The sequence below is a fragment of the Tubulanus polymorphus genome, chromosome 1, assembly GCF_964204645.1.
Source record: "Tubulanus polymorphus chromosome 1, tnTubPoly1.2, whole genome shotgun sequence".
In the NCBI taxonomy this organism is placed as follows: domain Eukaryota; kingdom Metazoa; phylum Nemertea; class Palaeonemertea; order Tubulaniformes; family Tubulanidae; genus Tubulanus; species Tubulanus polymorphus.
In genome coordinates, this window is record NC_134025.1 from 31,559,240 (window position 1) to 31,581,683 (window position 22,444).

General features: G+C 40.7%; 1 protein-coding gene across 1 annotated transcript in view; it reads right to left on the minus strand.

Moving 5' to 3' along the window:
* Positions 1-6,193: 6,193 nt before the first annotated feature.
* The window catches only part of LOC141898125 (dual E2 ubiquitin-conjugating enzyme/E3 ubiquitin-protein ligase BIRC6-like), a 34,305-nt gene continuing 18,054 nt past the window's right edge, over positions 6,194-22,444 (minus strand). The window contains 27 exon segments of the mRNA XM_074783953.1: positions 6,194-7,458; positions 7,696-7,830; positions 8,461-8,649; positions 9,950-10,027; positions 10,115-10,276; positions 11,433-11,647; positions 12,010-12,114; positions 12,359-12,501; positions 12,747-12,939; positions 13,063-13,234; positions 13,863-14,054; positions 14,138-14,352; positions 14,444-14,651; positions 14,759-15,000; positions 15,139-15,321; positions 15,399-15,572; positions 16,412-16,762; positions 17,068-17,409; positions 17,595-18,040; positions 18,390-18,735; positions 19,167-19,411; positions 19,502-19,796; positions 20,094-20,294; positions 20,800-20,994; positions 21,070-21,773; positions 21,935-22,150; positions 22,295-22,422. Coding sequence (XP_074640054.1) covers positions 6,979-7,458; positions 7,696-7,830; positions 8,461-8,649; positions 9,950-10,027; positions 10,115-10,276; positions 11,433-11,647; positions 12,010-12,114; positions 12,359-12,501; positions 12,747-12,939; positions 13,063-13,234; positions 13,863-14,054; positions 14,138-14,352; positions 14,444-14,651; positions 14,759-15,000; positions 15,139-15,321; positions 15,399-15,572; positions 16,412-16,762; positions 17,068-17,409; positions 17,595-18,040; positions 18,390-18,735; positions 19,167-19,411; positions 19,502-19,796; positions 20,094-20,294; positions 20,800-20,994; positions 21,070-21,773; positions 21,935-22,150; positions 22,295-22,422 — 6,555 coding nt within the window. The 3' untranslated portion in view covers positions 6,194-6,978.

Below are 22,444 nucleotides of genomic sequence, written 5' to 3' on the forward strand. Positions count from 1 at the left end.
CCGCACCTGTACCTTCAGAAACAACCACCAGGGGTAAAAACCATTTCACGTGACACTGTCCACTACTGTACCTTCAGAAACAACCATCAGGGGTAAAAACCATTTCAGACGACACTGTTCACTACTGTACCTTCAGAAACAACCATCAGGGGTAAAAACCATTTCAGACGACACTGTTCACTACTGCAACTTCATACAATCAAATCCATTCACTACAAATTACAGTAAGATTTCTATCTATAAAAATCAAACATCATTAAACAGCGAACAATAAACGATATTTAGAATTAGGCCTATTTCACATGAATTCATTAAGTATTTCAAATAAGTCACTACTTACCCTTCAAGTATAGAATTATTCAGTGGAATAATTCACTATAAATACAGCTGCAGCCGTTTACAGAAAAAACAATATGAAATGTTGCCGTCGAACTTGTAAGGTGTAAAACAGGATAGACCTAGATAAATGTCAGGCCTGGATAACGGTAGAGGAAATACTTTTTACTTTAAGAAAATAAAAGAATTCTGAAAAATAAAACATTAAGTCAAAGGGTAGGCCTATCTGAAGACATCCTCGCTTGCCAGGGGTCCGGTATCACTCCCGAACTCGCTTCCACCAGCGCTCCCTGGCCTCACGACGCGTGATTTCATTACTGGCGCCGTTGCGCATGACGTCATATATCGATTTGCAAAATACTTCCTTGTTCGGAAAAACGTTCGCTGATTGGTCCATTTAAATGGAAAACCAACAGAAGTCTACTGTCGTTTGTTACAAGCGCTGTGATTGGTACGACCGGATTCTGGTCGGCTAGTAACGACTCCAACGACTCGTGAGGTCAAGGGGTTCGGGGAACAGCTTTAGCTTAGTAGGTTCGAATCCCTTGACGGGTGAAGATGATCTGAAGAAAAGCTAGGAAATTTAATAAAATCTGGTCTCAGAACAAAATGAATCACACAGTTCCGTTACTGAGTAAACTGTCATCCGGATACTGAGTAAACTGTGGTCCGGATGCTGAGTAAACTGTCATCCGGATACTGAGTAAACTGTGGTCCGGATGCTGAGTAAACTGTGGTCCGGATACTGAGTAAACTGTGGTCCGGATGCTGAGTACACTGTGGTCCGGATACTGAGTAAACTGTGGTCCGGATGCTGAGTAAACTGTGGTCCGGATACTGAGTAAACTGTGGTCGGGATGCTGAGTAAACTGTGGTCCGGATACTGAGTAAACTGTGGTCCGGATGCTGAGTAAACTGTGGTCCGGATACTGAGTAAACTGTGGTCCCGACACTGAGTAAACTGTGGTCCGGATGCTGAGTAAACTGTGGTCCGGATACTGAGTAAACTGTGGTCCCGGCACTGAGTAAACTGTGGTCCCGACACTGAGTAAACTGTAGTCCGGATGCTGAGTAAACTGTGGTCCGGATACTGAGTTAACTGTGGTCCGGATACTGAGTAAACTGTGGTCGGGATACTGAGTAAACTGTGGTCCGGATACTGAGTAAACTCACTGTATAAGACTCAGTACCTAACGAGGCACCAACCATTGACCGTAATAATGAATCCGTTAGAAATAAATCGTGTGTAAACTGTATTTGCCGCACGGCCGCAATATCTAGGATTCGCCAACAATTAGACGATGAAGATTCGGACTATGAGCCGAGCTAGTGTATGACATTCGTATCAAACATCATATCCTTAGTTTAGATCTAGTATAAACATTGAGTGGGTGTGGCTTTAGAATAGTTAGCTGAATGATAGCAGTTGCGAGGTATACCTCCTTCCTGCCATAATCTCCGGATCTCAAACTGTTTTGAGCAACTACCTTGAGATACGAGGAACAAAGTTTAACCAATAAATCAAAAATAGTGATCCTGAATTTCCTGACGATTGATGAACGATTAATAAAAAAAGAAAATCACATGTTTTCGGATCCTGGAGTCGCAGAGAAAAACAAAAGTAACGTAAATACTAGTTCTACTTTTCAGCGGTATCTAAAATGTTGGTCCCATAATGTGACGGGTATCTGGGACTTAACAGCTATCCGGTTCCTGTCTAAACTATCAACTAAACCCGGTCCAGTTATTGACTAAAATATGGACTAAACCGTAGTCCACTAAAATATGGACTACACCGCAGTCCAGTTAGTGACTAAAATATGGACTAAACGGTAGTCCAGTTATTGACTAAAATATGGACTACACCGCAGTCCAGTTACTGATAAAAATAAGGACTAAACTGCAGTCTGCTTCCTGACTAAATGGACTGAACCGCGCAGTCCAATTACTTGATTTATTAAACATAAATCAGGATTTTCTATGAAATGCATTGGTCTGGAGGCCTACACAGTTTAAATTATTTATGTTGTAACTTATCTCTATTGACTGGAATATGAATAACATGATGAACATTTCACAATTTGGACAATATTTGGAACCGAAACCAGGAAATGAAGTTACTTCCTCGAGTTAATTCTCATCCACCAGAGCCTCTACTCACTATTCAATTCAATTCAATTCAAACTTAATTCACCATAGATTCGATAGCAAATTCAATTAAGTTTAAGAGTTTTCCAAAATTAAAAAGAGAATCAAAGAAATTGACATTAGATGATATTAGATTTTTTAATTGATGATATTCGAAATAATTGAGATTTAGACAATTTGAGATTTAGGAAATCAAATAATGCGGAGATTTGAGATCAAATAATTTCAGATGTTGGAAATCAAATAATTTGAGATGTTCATCAAAAATAATCGAGAATTTGAGATACCCAAGATGAACTAATTGAGATTGATGAAGTAGACTTTGTACTTACTCAAATCAAAAAACGCGCCGAGGGTTTCAGGGTCTAGAGTCAGCACCTCGGCGCGAACCAGCTTCAACAGTCCCGAAAAAAGGTCATATTTTGTAGACATATTCAAAGTTGAAGTTCAAGTTTTAATTGTTGAAGTTGTAATTGTTGTAGTTGTCGTTGTACTGCTGCTGTTGCTTTTATAACTGTTGCTTTTTTAACTGCTGCTGTTGATGCTGCTGCTGCTACTGCAATGTAAAAACAATCTTATTAAAATCAAGAAAATCGAAAATTATTGACTCTAAGAAATAGCTAAATCGAGTTTCTATTAAGTAATAATAATAATTAACGTTAAATTATTGGGTGTCATAATTTTCTAAATATTAAATATAGAAGCCACCAGAATTAAGTTGAACGACGCTTCGAATGAAAGGTTTCTATGGATTCGAGTCATGGTTGAATAGACTGAGCTGTCTGTGTATTACACCTAGGCATGTCAACTAGCCGCTTTAGCGCGTAGATCTGAACAGCAGAAAAACTGCTTCCGAAAATTTCATAAATAAATTTTATCAATTTCCATTTCCTCAATAAAATCACAATAACGTCTTCATTATTTACTTCTAAATATTTGAAACGCCATTTGGGCAATTTTGAGCAAAAAGAACGTCAAAATGGAAATGTCATAATTAAACACCTATATAATATAATCCGAACTTTCGGAACTTTGGAAATTGTCTTACGTAAAACCGTATGCGAAACCTAAGGGGTATGTATGCAATTTACAAGTAAGATTAATAAATAAATTCCATCGAAAGAAATAAAATAAAATGGATGACGTTCGCTTACCTGAAAAATGGCCGAACTGGAAGGAGGGATCAGCTGACCTGGGTTTTTATACTGACAGTGTGACGTCATTATCCTGACCAATGAAAAGTGCTGATATTCGCGCCCAGTGTAGAAAGTCAAAATTTTCTAATGGGATTCGAACCCGATTAACGCTACCAAAAGTATTTCGATCAAATCGACGAATTAAATAAAATTTATAATCATTATGATGTGTCCTCAGTAAACCCGACTAGAGCTGTTGTTTGCTCATCCGTTTGAAAAACTGTTGGCGATTTATTCTGAAAATCGCAGACCCATACAAAGTTGCATAGCCAACACTAAACTTAAAATCCTCTGCGAGTACCACGGGTCTATGGTCCAGTGGTTAGTGAGCTCGTCTGAAGAACTGACGGTCGCGGTCTCGAACCCGGCTGGAAACAATCATTCTGTTTTGGCCAAGTATTTTATTCTTTTTTATGTTTCAGATTGTAATGCGGGGGTGGCTTCAGGATGGCTAGAAAATACGGATTAGACATTCTACGGGACTGTATCCATGGTGCATTCCAAAAGGGCAGAGTGACGTCCTTTCTTTCTTTCTAATCTTTCTTCGTATCTTCGGCTTAATAGGCAGCCAACCAATAAGTATTCGTACTTATTGTAGGTATATGCCGAGTTGGTACTCTTAAGGTTAAAACTTTTAAAAACTTTAAAAAGTTTGATCAAAACTAAATGACAACACTATTCAAAAGCGTGACTTTTAACCAACAGTTTTTTCACTCTTTCTCGATGATGCCTAGGTCATTGATCCACATAATTTCCTTGATTTTTCGGCTGCAGATACCTGCTATCACTGCTGCAGTTTTCTCTAGTTAGTGTCCTCTTCGTATTAGTTAAATACTGTTGTTAACTAGTTAACCTATTGAGTAATATATGTTCTACGTTTTACTAAGCTCGGTGATGATAATGATTTAGAATGTCTATCTTTCGTCTGGGATCACTTTTTTTAGATATCTCGCTTAATCTATTGAAATTGCCCTCGCCGAATTCGGTCTTAATACGTCACCTGCTCACGACCTGCGAGCCTCCAGGTTACCCCCTGCGATACCTACGTTACCGAGGATACCTGTTTCGCGGCCTGTGAGCCGGTTACGCGCGGAGCCCTCGATACCAACACTGATACCGAGAGATACCGAGGATACCTGTCAGTCTCACGGCCTGTTGTGAGCCTCCAGGTTACCTGCGATACTGAAGATACCGAGGATACGTCCTGTCTCACGGCTTGTAAGCCTCTGGCTACCTAACCACGATACCAAGGATACCCACGATACCTTGGAGTTACCGGCGGTCTCCGAAATCTGGACGGAGCACTCCTGATGTCGTACGTTTGTGAAGCTATCGTATTGTGACGACCTCCTGTAGAGACACCATCTTGAATCTGGGTTGCTTTACACCGGCTTACAACCCAAATCTGTGATCTAACCTAGTACTCGCATGCCACAGTTAACAAGTTCCCTCTCGGGTTTAGTTCTGATATTCTCCGTCAATGTTATGTATAGAGGCAGCACCTAACGGTCATTATTTTACACCACTGGTGGCGGGCCGGGGCCAGCGCAACGGCTCAGAATTAGTGACATTTTCTGAATCTTCAAAGATCTGTAGCTTTCGGGGTTCATGTAAACGGCCAATGGCAGAATCTTATCTTAATTATCAGATCAGACTAGCCTCAGTACGCCCTTTAGTGTCAGGAGATAATCGGTCCGACTTCATTCGTGTCCCCCTCCCAACCTAAGTCACATCCTGGATCCGACTAACCACCCTTTTAAGTTTCCTCTTTAAAGTCTAATCGACTCATGATAAAAGTGAACAATAATGATATAAGGTTAAAAGTCACATTGAACCAAGAACTGCGGAGTCTGGGACAGTGGGACAGCGGGGGTTGATGACAAACTGCAACGTACAATCTGTCAAAATGTTTAACTAACATAATTAAATCGACCAGTGTAATGATTACCCAGCAACCTAGGTGAGTTTTAATGCAATTTGCATGTTTTTTGTCCCTCGAATCCTAGCAGACCGCCGAAAATATTAAATAAAAAGAAAAAACTGTATATTGTGTATTTTATGTACATAATAGTTTTATTCATTAAGATCTGCCTTTGCATATTAATTATTTAACCTACAAGAAATAATAGAAATAATTCACAAGTTTTTATGCGAAGGTTGTGAAACATAGAACATACAGACAAGCGATAATAATCAATCAGAGTCACCTGCCACAGCTAGACTCACTCTACGCTATGTGGTTAGTGATTTTTAAAACTGAATATTTCAGTATCTTATTATTTTTCCGACAAAATAAATTCTTAAGTTATATAATCACACACTAGAGGGCGTTAAAGATGGTTCACACTAAATCAATTATATATAAATACAATACATTTACAAACATTATTTACAAGAATAATGAATCACCCACTGAACCCCCCAAGCCCCTGACCCCTCCTCCCTAAACCCCCTGATCCCTCCTCCCTAACCCTCTCAACCCTCCTCCCTAAACCCTCCTCCCTAAACCCCTTCAACTCCAATTTTATATGATTTACCACAAAATATTTCTGGCTGAACAATATTTCAATATCTTTCACAGATTAAAAATATACAACACAAGAAATCATTCTAATAAAATAATATAACATCATCTTACAATGTTTCATCTTACTATGTTTCATCTGAAACAAGCTTACAATGTTTCAACTGAAACAAACTTACAATGTTTCAACTGAAACAGGCTTACAATGTTTCAACTGAAACAAGCTTACAATGTTTCAACTGAAACAAGCTTACAATGTTTCAACTGAAACAAGCTTACAATGTTTCAACTGAAAAACAAGCTTACAATGTTTCAACTGAAAAACAAAATCCAATTCATTTTTTTCATTTCATTCATTTCTTATTTTTTCTCAAATAAAAATCAGTCAAGAAAATTTTACTGATTCTTGAAAATCAAACATTCTTTTAATTTCAATCGAAACTGAAAGAATCTTATATATCAAATGAAAGAGGGAATATAAATCAGACCCCTGTTTAATATGGATCAAACCCCTGCATCAGACCGGGTTTAATATGGATCAAACTCCTGCATCAGACCGGGTTTAATATGGATCAGACTCCTGCATCAGATCCAGGGTTTATTGTAAATCTAAACATCTTTCAAAATACACAATCAATATTAAAGTACCGGTAATAGATTTCACAATGAAAACTCGAATGACGGCAAAAATCTGACGACAATATCTCAACAATTGAAAACCGTAACTATGGCTACAATAGAGAATAATTAACAGATACCTAACTCAGCTGTCTGTCAGCAAAAATCCACCTCATCGTAACCGATATCATTAGATACGGGTAAAACATCGGGGGGTAGCGTAGAGTTCATTAAATAACTCTCAGCGGTCGTCGAGACTTTAGGAGTCGCTGTCGATGAATCACTAAAATCAGAACTAGTCGGACTATCGTCGTTACTCGTGTCTAAAGACTGTCCGATAGCCGGTCCGGGTGGAGGCGGGGGAGGTGGTCCGGGAGGAGGAACGGGAGGTAACTCGTTCCAATTACTCATCTCATCCCAATCCTCGTCCTCGTATTGATCGAGATGATTCTCCTGTGGCGCCACCACGCCGTACGATGGATGAACTACGAGTGACGGTTTCGGCGGGTTGGCCTCGTGAATCGTAGCGTTACTAGTGCTGCCACCTGCTGGCTCATCTAGATCTATATCACAATCCTCTAAATCTGATGGAGTTTTCATCTTGGCGAATTCCTCCTTCAGTTGATTATAATGTCGCTGAAAATTAACATTAATCCGTTTAATATTAGTTAATTAATTGGTTAATTAGAGAAATACAGTCAAACTTGTGAAGTAAAGTCGTTATCTGATAAGTCCTTCATAAAACTGAATCATCTCTATTTTTTAGTCCAATTTGTATTTCTAATTCAATTTACTTATCGTAAGTCATCAACTGTAAAGAGTTCAGCAGTAAGGCTGTACAGCTCGGTTGTGCAGTGAGTTTAGGTAACTTACTTTCAGAGCTAAACAGCTGTGGTTAATAGTTCTACCGAATCGTTTATCACCGGTATGCTGTTCTAAATCAGAGATCCAATCATCTATTTGATGAATTATCTCGTGTCGTTTTAACCAGAAATGTTTATGAATCACCTACAGAAACAAGATACAACAATTCATTTAAATCATGAATTCATTAAGAATGATCTGGAATACAGATTAAGAGACGAGAGGGAGAGAGAGGGAGAGAGGAGAGGGAGAGAGAGGGAGAGAGGAGAGGGAGAGAGAGAGGGAGAGAGGAGAGGGAGAGAGGAGAGGGAGAGGGAGAGAGAGAGGAGAGGGAGAGAGAGGGAGAGAGAGGGAGAGAGGAGAGGGAGAGAGAGGGAGAGAGGAGAGGGAGAGAGAGAGGAGAGGGAGAGAAGTGGGGAGAGGAGAGAGTGGAGAGAGAGGGGAGCAGAGAGCAGAGAGTATAGGAGAGAGGGAGAGAAATGGAGGAGGAGAGGAGAGAAATGGGGGGAGATGGAGAAGAGAGGGGGAGAGATGGAGAAGAGAGGGGGAGAGATGGAGAAGAGAGGGGCAGAGAGGGAGGAGAGAGTGTAGAGAGGGAGAGGGGAGAGATGGAGAAGAGAGGGGGAGAGATGGAGAAGAGAGGGGCAGAGAGGGAGGAGAGAGTGTAGAGAGGGAGAGGGGAGAGATGGAGGAGAGGAGAGAGGAAGGGGAGAGGAGAGAGAGTGGAGAGTACAGGAGAGAGAGAGAGGGGGAGAGATAGATGCAAATACAAACCTGTTTAAAACATGGATCTGGATTTCTCAACATTTCTAACATTGCCCATTTCACAGTTGCTTGTTTAATATTAGCGTCGTATTCTCGTGAACTCGCCGTGCCAGATAACGTACCTCTAGAACGCTCATAACCGGGTTCATTAAAATACGGTTCAGAAACTAAAATCAGTGACTGAACAGATACTAACACCTACAAAATAATAACAATACTGAGTATGAATTTGTAAAATACAGTAGACTCTGTCTCTTACTGCGGTAAAGTTGAAACCGGTAAAATTCTACCCCGAGTTGGTGTCAAATACTGAGTAAGAGTTTGTGAAATACAGTAGACTCTGTCTCTTACTGGAGTAAAGTTGAGACCGGTAAAATTCTACCCAGAGTCGGTGTCAAATACTGAGAGTTTGTGAAATACAGAAGACTCTGTCTCTTACTGCGGTAAAGTCGAAACCGGTAAAATTCTACCCCGAGTTGGTGTCAAATACTGAGTAAGAGTTTGTGAAATACTGTAGACTCTTGTCTCTTACTGCGGTAAAGTTGAGACCGGTAAAATTCTACCCCGAGTTGGTGTCAAATACTGAGTAAGAGTTTGTGAAATACAGTAGACTCTGTCTCTTACTGCGGTAAAGTTGAGACCGGTAAAATTCTACCCCGAGTTGGTGTCAAATACTGAGTAAGAGTTTGTGAAATACAGTAGACTCTGTCTCTTACTGCGGTAAAGTTGAGACCGGTAAAATTCTACCCCGAGTTGGTATCAAATACTGAGTAAGAGTTTGTGAAATACAGTAGTCTCTGTCATGTCTCTTACTGCGGTTAAGTTGAGACCGGTAAAATTCTACCCGGAGTTGGTGTCAAATACTGAGTAAGAGTTTGTGAAATACAGTAGACTCTGTCTCTTACTGCGGTAAAATTGAGACCGGTAAAATTCTACCCCGAGTTGGTGTCAAATACTGAGTAAGAGTTTGTGAAATACAGTAGACTCTGTCTCTTACTGCGGTAAAGTTGAGACCGGTAAAATTCTACCCCGAGTTGGTGTCAAATACTGAGTAAGAGTTTGTGAAATACAGTAGACTCTGTCTCTTACTGCGGTAAAGTTGAGACCGGTAAAATTCTACCCCGAGTTGGTGTCAAATACTGAGTAAGAGTTTGTGAAATACAGTAGACTCTGTCTCTTACTGCGGTAAAGTTGAGACCGGTAAAATTCTACCCCGAGTTGGTGTCAAATACTGAGTAAGAGTTTGTGAAATACAGTAGACTCTGTCTCTTACTGCGGTAAAGTTGAGACTGGTAAAATTCTACCCAGAGTTGGTGTCAACTACTGAGTAAGAGTTTGTGAAATAAGTAGACTCTGTCTCTTACTGGAGCAAATTTGAGACCGGTAAAATTCTACCCCGGGTTTGTGTCAAATACTGAGAGTTTGTGAAATACAGTAGACTCAAATACCAAGTCTATTTGAGAATTCAGCTCAGAATATTGAGATGTGTTTTAAATACCTGAAGGAAGCTTGATGTTTGTGAATTCCATTTCTCTTCCGGACGGCCGTGCCATGTGTTCAGTATACTCAAACAAACCTACAACAATAATTCATACCCGTATAAAACATTTCTCAGAACGAACTATAAGAAAACAATGTCTGAATAGAAACCGGTCTCTCTTACCTTGCCATCATTGTATAAATTAGGATTGAATCTAACTGTATGATTACCGGTAGTTTCTAGATTCACAAGTGGTGGAGAATTTGGGTAATCATGAGGAAAATAGACGTCTAATATAAAACATCCGTTAGCGTACGGTGTATCAGACGGTCCCGTTATCAATACCTAGAAATATGAAATATAAAACATCCGTTAGCGTATGGTGTATCAGACGGTCCCGTTATCAATACCTGGAAATATGAAATATAAAACATCCGTTAGCGTACGGTGTATCAGACGGTCCCGTTATCAATACCTAGAAATATGAAATATAAAACATCCGTTAGCGTACGGTGTATCAGACGGTCCCGTTATCAATACCCGGAAATATGAAATATAAAACATCCGTTAGCGTACGGTGTATCAGACGGTCCCGTTATCAATACCTGGAAATATGAAATATAAAACATCCGTTAGCGTATGGTGTATCAGACGGTCCCGTTATCAATACCTAGAAATATGAAATACAAAACATCCGTTAGCGTATGGTGTATCAGACGGTCCCGTTATCAATACCTAGAAATATGAAATACAAAACATCCGTTAGCGTATGGTGTATCAGACGGTCCCGTTATCAATACCTAGAAATATGAAATATAAAACATCCGTTAGCGTACGGTGTATCAGACGGTCCCGTTATCAATACCTAGAAATATGAAATATAAAATATCCGTTAGCGTACGGTGTATCAGACGGTCCCGTTATCAATACCTGGAAATATGAAATACAAAACATAACCCTTCAAACACAATCAATAATAAATGTTTTGTAATTAAATTGACTTCGACATTGTTTGTCAATACAAATGAAGTCATAAAGACAAAATGAATAACTATCTGGCAGGAGTCGCTTCTTTCAGTTTAATCAGTGCAGTTTACAATATGGCTAGTATTGTCTAGTAGAGATTTGAATAGAGCATTTGATTAACAATCACCTCACAGCTGACTGGTCACCATACCTGAATAGTAACCACCACACTGACCAGACAAACATACAAACCATATAAATCAGTTGAGCTCAATGGTCTAGTGGTTAGGACTGAGGGCTGGCAAATGAGAGACCCAGGTTCAAATCCCACTGGGGGCTAGGGTTAGGGTTAGGAGCTAGGGTTAGGGTTATAACCGGACGAGCTAGGGTTAGGGTTTGGTAGGAGCTAGAGTTGGGGTTAGGACCGATTTTGGAAGGAAGGGCAGTGATCATATGATATTACAACGCCCATGAAAACCTCTTTTTCATACATCTTTAGATTTTAAGCTTGAATAATGATAGATTTGTATTTTACCTTCATTACGTCGAGTCTCTCCTCATCACATCTGACAAACACACTACTGCTAGCCGATAGAGGTAGTGATGTAGATAGAGTGACCGCTTCCTGCGCCAGACGCCTCGCTCTAGGTGCATTATTCACCTCTCCGGCCGCTATTATATTAGACTCATAATGATGTGGACATTTAAATCTAAACAAACTGTCTTCTTCTTCAATCATCTCAAACGTATCTACAAAATATACCCAGAAATATTACACATTTTTACAGGTTCTAAAAATGTTAAATACCACAAGAATCAGTTATCAATAATGTTCGAATTTACAATTTTAAATTGTTAAAGAGGTAAAAGAAAGAATCCTATGAAATGTTACAATACAGTTTCATTAGGAAAATCAGGATTAATTTGAATATATATCAAGTCATTGAAACTGAGTCAGTACTTAGCTTAGTAAATAACTCAGTACTTAGCTCAGTATTTAACTCAGTAATTAGTTCAGTATTTAACTCAGTAATTAGTTCAGTATTTAACTCAGTAATTAGTTCACTATTAAGTTCAGTATTTAGCTGAAGAGGCGGAGAGGAAACACTGACCGAACTGTAATTCTTTCATAGTCGACATGTAGAGATCATCGAGAGATTTATCTGCGTGTGAAGCTGTGGATTTGTGTGAGTGAGGTTTACTATCAACATTTGAATCTACAAAACAAAATACATTTCATAGAAACATGACAATACACATTCAGGGGAGTAGGGAGTTTAAGGGAGGGGAGTACAGAGTTCAGGGGAGGGGGGTGTTATAGACATACTGAGTGAATCCTGACGTAGTTTAAGCGTTGCTGTTTCTACTAAACTCGCTGATTTCTGTATCATACTGAGAGGGGGAGTAGGGAGTTTAGGGGAGGGGGAGAAGGGAGTTTAAGGGAGGGGGTGTTATACATACTAAGTGAATCCTGACGTAGTTTAAGCGTTGCTGTTTCTACTAAACTCGCTGATTTCTGTATGTCCGGTATCAATAAAGCTAATCCTTCACATTCATCATCTTCCTCTTTTGTTTGAGGTGTTTTACTGCTTTTACTGTTCGTCCTAAAAATACATTTCAAACTCACATTCAATAAATACCCCACCTATAGTTTATCAGCGGTATTAACCACCCAGACCCAGGCCTGCCAACTTCTGAAAAGTGCTATCAGTAACAAGTTGTGGGAAAATTTCATTGAAATTAATCAGTAATCAATGGTTTAGACACTCAGTAAGATCTTCCACATTTCTGTACACATCAAACAGATGATAATCAGGAACAGTTGTGTTTGTTTGATTCTTGAACTCACTTCAATCTACTGGCGTATGTATCGACACATGATTTCATCTTGGATAATAATGAACTGAGACAAGCAGATTCTACAGTTCCATCCTCTTTATCAATCGGCATCAATAATGGAACTAGTACTGGACAGATAGCGATTCCTCGTAGCAGTTCTAACAGTGCTTTATACAGCGGTACATGACGAGCCATATCTAATACTACAATATAGAAAATACACTTAGTCAATCAGTTTAACAGTGGATCCAGTTACATAGTTGTGTGAGTTCATCCAGATTCGCTACAGGATGAAATCGAATTATTTGATTTGCGATGAAACGAACCTGAATCATTTCTGAGATAAGATGAAATTGCTGGAACTAAACACGATTGACAGAGTAACTCGGGTAGGATTAACGGTAAACAATGTTTCTCCGTGTGACCGTCACAAGCGCTTGTTTCGGTTTCAAATAATTCTGGTACATTTCCACCAGGGTTTATGTAACTAGCTAAAACCTACAGTTCAATAGAAAATAAAACAGTCAATCAGTATTGAAATACCGTAGAGGGGGAGGGGGAGGGAGGAGAGGAGAGAGGGGAGGTAGGCGTAAGAGGGGAGGGAGGGGAGAGGGGAGGAGATGGGAGGGAGGAGAGGGAGTGGGAGAGGGGAAGGGTGTGGGAGAGGGAAAGGGTGTGGGAGAGGGGAGGGGAGCAGGAGAGGGAGCGGGAGGAGGGGGAAGGGGAGAGGGAGTGGGAGAGGGGAAGGGTGTGGGAGAGGGAAAGGGTGTGGGAGAGGGGAGGGGAGCAGGAGAGGGAGCGGGAGGAGGGGGAAGGGGAGAGGGAGTGGGAGAGAGGGATTTGATGGGTTGACTCTAACCTGCAGTTCAATAGAAAATAAAACAGTTAATCAGTATTGAAATACCGTAGAGGGGAGGGAGAGGGAGAGAGGGGAGGGAGGGGAGAGGGAGGGAGGAGATGAGGGGGAAGGAGAGGGAGGGGAGAGGGAGCAGTAGGGGAAGGGGAGAGAGGGGAGGGAGAGGGGAAGGCGAGGGAGAGGTTAAGGGAGAGGGAGGGGAAGGGGAGAGGGAGGGGAAGGGGAGAGAGGGAGGAGGAGAGGGGAGGGATTTGATGGGTTGACTCTAACCTGCAGTAAACACGTCACATGTTCCTCTTCACTTTTTTGTCTAAGTAAAGCCTGTTCCGCGTCCCAACTAGAAGTGAACGACCCAGTCCCGAATCCTGTTCCTTTCGCCCAGTAATGTTGTGATTTATCGTTTGTTGGTTTCTCCGTGGTAACGGTAGGTGTTTGCGACACCTGCATCGCGGCCATTATTATCTACAAACAATATAAACAACATTCAGTATTGATTTAGAAACGTATATTTTCACTTCCAGTTTTGCGGAGGAGATAAATCTAACCTCGTGATGGAATCCAGGTATAGATACTCTCGGAGCGTGATGACTCAGTACCGATAAACACGCTAATATCAGCTGAATAGCTCCGATATCTAACATCATTCTACGCAACAATACACCATCATCGGTCGTCAACGGCGACTGATCGAATAAACTCTTTAATACAGAGAACGGTAACGTGGGTAGCGAGCTAGCGACCGGTGACGTTAGGATATGACCTATAAATATATATCATATATCAGTTATCATCTGGTTTAATTCGATATATCAATATCATAAAATGGAACGGAGTATAATAAAGATGAATACCTCCGTCTCCGTCGTCTGTCACACCGAGAACTAATCGTAACAAACACTGAGCTTTCTTACGTTCCGTCAACAATACCTCGGCGTATCCCGGCAACCGTAGGAATAAACCGAACGCGACCAGTGAATGCGGAGGAATGCTGGGTAATGTGGTGTTTGATTGACGGTTAGAAGGTTGAGTTGAAGTCCCAGCAGTCGTCGACTCTATATCCTAGAAAATCAAATCAATCAATCAATCAATCAATCAATCAATCATCAATCAATCAATCAATCAATCAAGCAGCAGGTACTCAGAGTGTAATAGAAATAATTTCTTACCAGTTCAAAAATATCAGCTTCATATTCGACTGTGACCCAGTCATCTTTCATACCGAGTAGATTCATATCTCTAGCGCCCTCTGGTGGTCCGACTTGTCGAGTTATTTCCGGGTATAACAGAGGTAGATGTTCGGCGAGTAAAGCGAGACCTCCGATACTGGCGAACACGTGAAGAGCTGACGGAAAACTGCGAGTTTCGAGTAGAATTGATTCAGGAATATTTGTATCCTCCAAACATTCATCTACAAATCAATCAGCAATTTTATTCTTAAACCTTTTCATGATGAGATTTTTGAAAACTTCAAATAAAATTCTTAAACCGAATATTTTTGAAAGAATAAAAAGAAAAAGAATTTATCTAAACTTAATGATTTTTATACCTGTAAGATCAGCAGCAGCAGCAGCAGCAGCAGCAGCAGTAGATGATGAAGCTCCATTACTAGATGATGTTTTAGGTGTTGGTTTGATAACAAACTCAATGGATGATTGACCTTGAGGTAAACCACGTTCATGTAATAAAACTAACACTTGAGTTAATGTCATATCAGTCGGTAGAGCTTGACCTGGAAATAATGAAAATCATACAGTGAACTATTGATAGGTCGGATTGAACTATAGGGATAAAAGTATCGATAGGTACCTGGTATCAACGCATGATATATCGATAATGAAGTATTATTGGTCGAGAATAGATCATCTCTAGTAGCAGGGCGCCCTCTACGTGTCGGAGGTCTCTGCATTGTAGGCATGCTACCTCCGTGTTTATACAGATCACGTTTCTCTTTGGCAGACATTCCACTAGACTGTATTATACCTGTTAAACATCAAACACACATATATCACTGAGACTGAGTCATTGACTATCACTGAGACTCTGTCAGTATCTAATAACACAGATGTGAAATCTCATTGACAACTGACAGATTTAACTACCAGTCTCACTACAGATTAACTCTTACTGACACAACAGTGGAACTGTGGATCCTGTGGAATCTCTCCTCCCCCTCAGTGGAACTATGGATCCTGTGGTATCTCCACCCTCTCCCCTCCCCTTGGATCCTGTGGTATCTCCACCCACTTCCCTCCCGCTCAGTGGAACTGTTTATCCTGTGGTATCTCCCCTCCCCCTCAGTGGAACTGTTTATCCTGTGGTATCTCCCCTCCCCCTCAGTGGAACTGTTTATCCTGTGGTATCTCCCCTCCCCCTCAGTGGAACTGTTTATCCTGTGGTATCTCCCCTCCCGCTCAGTGGAACTGTTTATCCTGTGGTATCTCCCCTCCCCCTCAGTGGAACTGTTTATCCTGTGGTATCTCCCTCTCCCCTCCCCCTCAGTGAAACTGTTTATCCTGTGGTATCTCCCCTCCCCCTCAGTGGAACTGTTTATCCTGTGGTATCTCCCCTCCCCCTCAGTGGAACTGTTTATCCTGTGGTATCTCCCCTCCCCCTCAGTGGAACTGTTTATCCTGTGGTATCTCCCCTCCCCCTCAGTGGAACTGTTTATCCTGTGGTATCTCCCCTCCCCCTCAGTGGAACTGTTTATCCTGTGGTATCTCCCCTCCCCCTCAGTGGAACTGTTTATCCTGTGGTATCTCTCCTCCCCCTCAGTGGAACTGTTGATCCCATGTTCCCCCCTCAGTGGAACTGTCACTTACCGGAAGCGCTAGATATCTGATCTACGACTTCTATTCCTAGTTCACTCGCATCCTTCTTTTCATCTTTATCATCATCGTTATTATCGGATAATCTCGTAGAGTTAATGGATGCCGATGTATCAGCGATCATCTGAATAATATCAGCACATGTTGTCTGTAAACCGACTGTTATCACTTGATGTTTGTGGCCGGCTCCGAATTTCGGGTGATGAATTTGACTGATTCCGGACGGCCCTTTATGAAGCGGGACGCTCGATTTGAAAGCTAATTGTATTTTTTCATCTTCGAGAAGAACTTGTAGGAAAAGACGTCTGGTGAATCCTGATAACGGCAGACTATTGAATACTATCGCTGAACCTGTCAAATATATAAAACATCTCAATTATTCATACAGTTACAACTGTGAATTAGAAACAGACTCAAGGGTCAAGTCTCAATCGACTACTGTAGACTCAACCTGCTCGAGGCAGCTAGTTAATTCCCGGGCAGTTTGATGGCTGTTATCACAAGAAGGCAACTATCTCCACGGCAAACACAGTATTTAAACTCTATTAACTATAATCTAACTCAAAACTGTAGAAATCCCTGTTTAACAAAAATATGATTTATAATTCTGAGTAATATGTAATAGTAGCACCAGGGGGCGTTATACGTACCAGGTTGGGTTATACCCTGTTCTTTAACGACATTACACAGCACCTGCGCGAACAGATGCTGAGCTATTGAATGTCCGGCGGTAACGTTAGTGAAGAACGCGACCGTAGCCGTCTCTACCGCTGCCCTCTGTTGGCCGCTGAGTAGTTTATGAGAGTGGAATATAGGTGGCGTACATGTAGTAGATTGTAGAGGATTCGTACACAACATCGTCATCAAAACCGGCCAGAAAATATTAGCGTAATCGCTGACTAACCAATCCTTCATCACCGGTTCACGGGAAACATCAGATAGGAAATTCAATATGGCCGCTACTAAATCTACCGTTATACTAACTCCTTTATCTATAGAGAATTAAAGAATCAATTAATTCATTTCATTCGAAATAACATCGAAATACTAACTCCTTTATCTATAGAGAATTAAAGAATTAATTAATTCATTTCATACAAAATAACATTGAAATATAGATGTTCAGATGTATTTTTACCTGATGAAACTGAAGTGACTGAAACCGATCTTGTTTTACGTTTTAACGATTCAGTTTTTGCTGAATCAGTTTCAGCGATTGATTCGCTCATATAACCGAGCTGTCGCGTACAGAACTCCAGTAAACTCTGACACAATATCTCCGGGAATCCCGAATCTAATAACTGATGAATGGCGGCCTCTGATTGACACGCTACGGCTAACGTCATCAAATGACAGTCGTTCAGGACGATATTCCCGATATCGAACATCTCAGAGTTTGACGATGAATTTTGACAAGCTTCTTTAGAATCGTCGGTCATTGATTGTAGTTGGGCGTTGATGTCGTTAGATAACGGTGCTGGACCGTGTGTTAGACTGATTCCCATCCATTCCATCAGTAATGATAGATAGTAAGGTTGTATGTGACACATCGATGATATAACGCTGTCTACCGCTTGTTTTAATGTAGCGTTTTGTAAAACTGTCGACCATTCGTACATTGAACTGTAAATAATCATGTACAATAAATATCACCAGGGTTCGGTTTCATGTAGCTTAAATCAGTTAAGTTTGAATTGTTGTCCTCATTGAAAACATGAAGTAACCAATGGTGATTACACAAAAAATTTGAGTTAACTTATTTGTGAAACTGGGCCCGGAGGAAAAGGTTTACAGCGGACCTCTTAAACCCCTGCTCAAACCAGATTCGATAAATCTGATCATTCAACTCACTCAATTAACACTCTCAAGTCACACTAAACTGAGTTGAGTCTAATCTATATTTAACTTGCCTTTATTCAATCTTAATTTAAAGATTTGTTCCTTTTTCTAAGGAGAAAGTCTGAGATCTCACCTGAATAAATCTCTAGTAATCACGCCCTGTAGGTCGTAGGTAACCGGTAGTTCTTGACTTTGCCACAAGATGGCGGCGACGCAGTGAACGTGACTGGACGATGGATTAGGTAAACCCTCGTCTAACAGAGTGGAGTAAGGTGGAAGTGGAGTGGAATCTCTCGAGAACGATGTATTCCGCTGTAAGGCTTTACGCGCGTTGTCGCCGAGCCATTCCATTAAACACTGAACTCTAGTCGCTGTTCCCTCGTCCTGTGTCATTCCTAACTGATACAGTATATCTACAGTAGCCTCGTTAGAAATTCCATTCATTTTACCGTAAAGTGGAAGCATTGAATCTGACGCAACTGAAATAGAAATAATACAGTTAGGAAATTTATCATCGTATTAACACAGAAGGATCTTTTCTGAGATGTAGTTGAAACTCAGTTCTCATTTAGATTCGACTCTAAATCAGTTCATCGCTGATGTTTTTACTTTTCTTGTGTCAAATCCAATTGACAACTGTGAAACTGAACCCAGTCCCACAGTTGTGAGTTACTGTTAAAATCAGTTCATTTCCAAAGTTTTAACTCTTGAGTCAAATCCAATGGACAACCGTTGAACTGGATTGTAATAAATATTCATTCCTCTAGATCCAGTTCCACAACTCGGTTTAGATTTAACTGTTGAGTGGAATTTAGTTCATTTTCAATGTATTAACTCAGAGTGAACAGTGGAACAGTGGAACAGTGGAACAGTGGAACCGGCTGCAGGTAAACGTAGATCTAACTCATACCTGATTCAGATGATGGATTCCTCAGTAGATTATCGATCAATGTAAGTCCTGTTTGTGTAGAATGTAATCCTAGTTTTAGTAAAACGGTTTCTAGATGTGTAGAGAATGTATTGGCTACTGTAGATACGAGCATCGCGCTACACGTGTGTAACAGACTCGCGCTAGGAGCGGCACGTTCCGCAACCCGGTTACTCATCTCAACAGGCTGCATTAAACAATGATGTAACAATCGTAACCAACACATACTGAAAATACACAACAATCACATCAGTTAAATCACTAGCAAATTCAAATTCGTTTTTTTAAAAATTTCTACAACTTCAAACGATATGTACCTAGTTTTAGCGAGTTCGTCCGACGAGTTCGAACTGTTCCCATTGTTGTGTCTCATCGCCATTGACGACGAACTTAAATCGCCGAAAGCCGTGCTGCCTAGCAACATAATCTGAGATAATCCGAGAGTATTAGAATCTCTAGGTTTATGTAATCTCAGCGTAACGATACTAGCGACCTCGGGCCGGTGTAACTGTAGTTTGATTAGCATGAGACCGCTGGTGACTTGCGGAGGACAGATCGGTATAAAACTGATTCCATCTCGACTGATCTCTAGACTTACACTCGACGGACAAGCTACAAATAAAACACATCACACACTCAGTGAACAGTGACTGTATTATCAGTGCAGAATTGTCAATGAATTATCCTGCAGTAGATGATATTTCAAAGTTTAACATATCAATTTTGAGATTTATCTAAATCTGATCATCAGACAGACAGTTATCTGAAGATGGAAGATGAAACTATCTGATGATAACTTTGAAATATCATCAGATGCAGGATTATTCATTTTCTACCTCACTCATAATCATATGGTATAATTCAACAACATAAGAATGAATTTGAATGCGTGAGGTATGAGATACTTACTCGCTAATGAGGTTAAATGAGGTCTAATATGAACCTCCTTAAGCAGTACAGCACACGACAGTTGAATGTGTAAATCGACCCAGGCCTCGTCCGGGTAGAAATGATACGACCAGGCGGCGCTACGAGCTCGTCTGTGCGGTAAGAATGATTGGATTAATACGTCTGCTGGTCCGGCGCTCGGGTTGCTAGACGATATCGTACCTATAAATACAATACACGATACAATCACCATCCAGATCTACAGTTGTGTAAGATGAGAGTTTAAACCTTAGTAATGAACTAACTTTAACTGTTACGTCAAATTAAACTGAGACCTGTGGAACTGAGTCCAGAACTGTGGAACTGAGTCCAGAACTGTGGAACTGAGTCCAGAACTGTGGAACTGGCTCCAGAATTGTGGAACTGAGTCCAGAACTGTGGAACTGAGTCCAGAACTTAGATCTGAGTCCAGAACTGTGGAACTGAGTCCAGAACTGTGGAACTGAGTCCAGAACTGTGGAACTGAGTCCAGAACTGTGGAACTGAGTCCAGAACTTAGATCTGAGTCCAGTTACTAGTGAGTCCAGGGCATCAGTTCCACAGATGGTGGTAAACATTTGACTTGTGAATTGAAAGTGAACTAATTTTAACCCTTATTCGCTACTGTGGAACTGAAATATCTGAGATTCAACATGAATCAGTTTGTAAAGTGGGTTGTACTACTTACTTTGAGGAGCGAAGTTAGTGAGACCCTCTCCTGTATCATCGGTAGCTGAATTCTGTTGTTGCTGCTGTTGTTTGGAAGTAGTTGTTGGTTTAGTAGCGCACAGATACGGCATTATACCGGAGATAAAACTAGGAGTAGTACTAATCAACTGTTTACTACTCCACACCATATTATTACAGATTACTTCAATTCCTCCTGTAAAATAATCAATCAATCAGTCAGATAACCCGGTAACCAGTCCGCGAGCAAACAGGTGACCAGTCAACTTACCGAGCTCGATGAATGTCTCAAACGCAGGTTTACAATCCAACACTCCGACTAGTATCCATAGAAACGGTTCCGATAAATGACATCCGGTTTGTAGCCGCGAGTTTTGACTCGTGAAATAATCGAATATTGAACGAATGATTAATTTTAAATCAGTCGATTTACGATTTAAAGTGCTCAATATTTGAAATATACAATCACCGACGGAGATAGGATCTAATTCTGAGCACGCCTGTTGAGCGTTACACCCTAGCGACCCGGTTCCCATTAGTAACGCTATCGTGTTACTGTTACATCTGTTTAACGAATGAATTAAATCATTCATAATTTGACCGTGAGTCAGAATTATATCGGAGATCGTCGGTTCTTTTGTTTCCGTCTCCGGGCGATCGATATCGCTATAATGTGAACACGATCGTCGTGACGATATCTCGCATTTTTGTTCGTCCGTTTCCGCCGGTCCGAGCTGTGATTGGTTGATTTTACTCGAGTCGGTCATCGCCGATAACTCGACGCCGTTAGCTCCGCCCCCAGCCGTAGCCGCGGATACTAATGAAGCGATCGCATTGGCTCGACTGCTGCGATGCGGTAACGCGACTTGGATCAGAGAATTGACGAGTTTCAGTAAATTACAGACGAGAACATCTCGCGTGGCTTCACCCTGCATCACTCGAGCATCTCCTGGACATAACATCGACGCAAATAATCTACGAATGTAACAAATAATACACAGTGAAAATATACTGAAATTATTGAAATGAAGCGGAAATTATTGAAATTATCTATAATTATTGATTTGCTTATTTTAGAAATAAACAGTGATCACTTTAAAGAAATGAAGATATTGAAATAAATAAGATATACTGACCCTCCGAAGCATGATTTCGGGTTGACACTGTTCTCTAATGAACTATTACAGGTCACTCTCTCCTGACTCAGAATGTGCTGTTTAGTTAACGTACAGATTGAAGTGATCACACTAATAGCATTATTGATGTCGACTCCTTCAAAATCCTGTTCTAAAATGTGTTCTAGCAGTCGATACTGGGCGTCTAATGGACCCAAACCACATTGAAACGGTCCTCTGAAATCAATCAGTAAATCTCAGGGTTAAATTTGAGTTCATAGAAACTGATATCATGAATTAAACTCTATGACTTTTGAGTCCTTGTTTGACTCTATAGAAAGAACTGGTTAATTTCAAATCTCAACTGATATTATCCCTTACCTTTCAGCAGTCAATGTATAAACAAGTCTGAGTAAAAGTTCCCTGAGATGAGTTTCATTCTCTGTGGAACATCGTGCGTTTAATCTTAACAGGAAACTCTGGAACACTTGAGTCGTAGTCGGTCCAACCTTTAATACATTATCAATATTA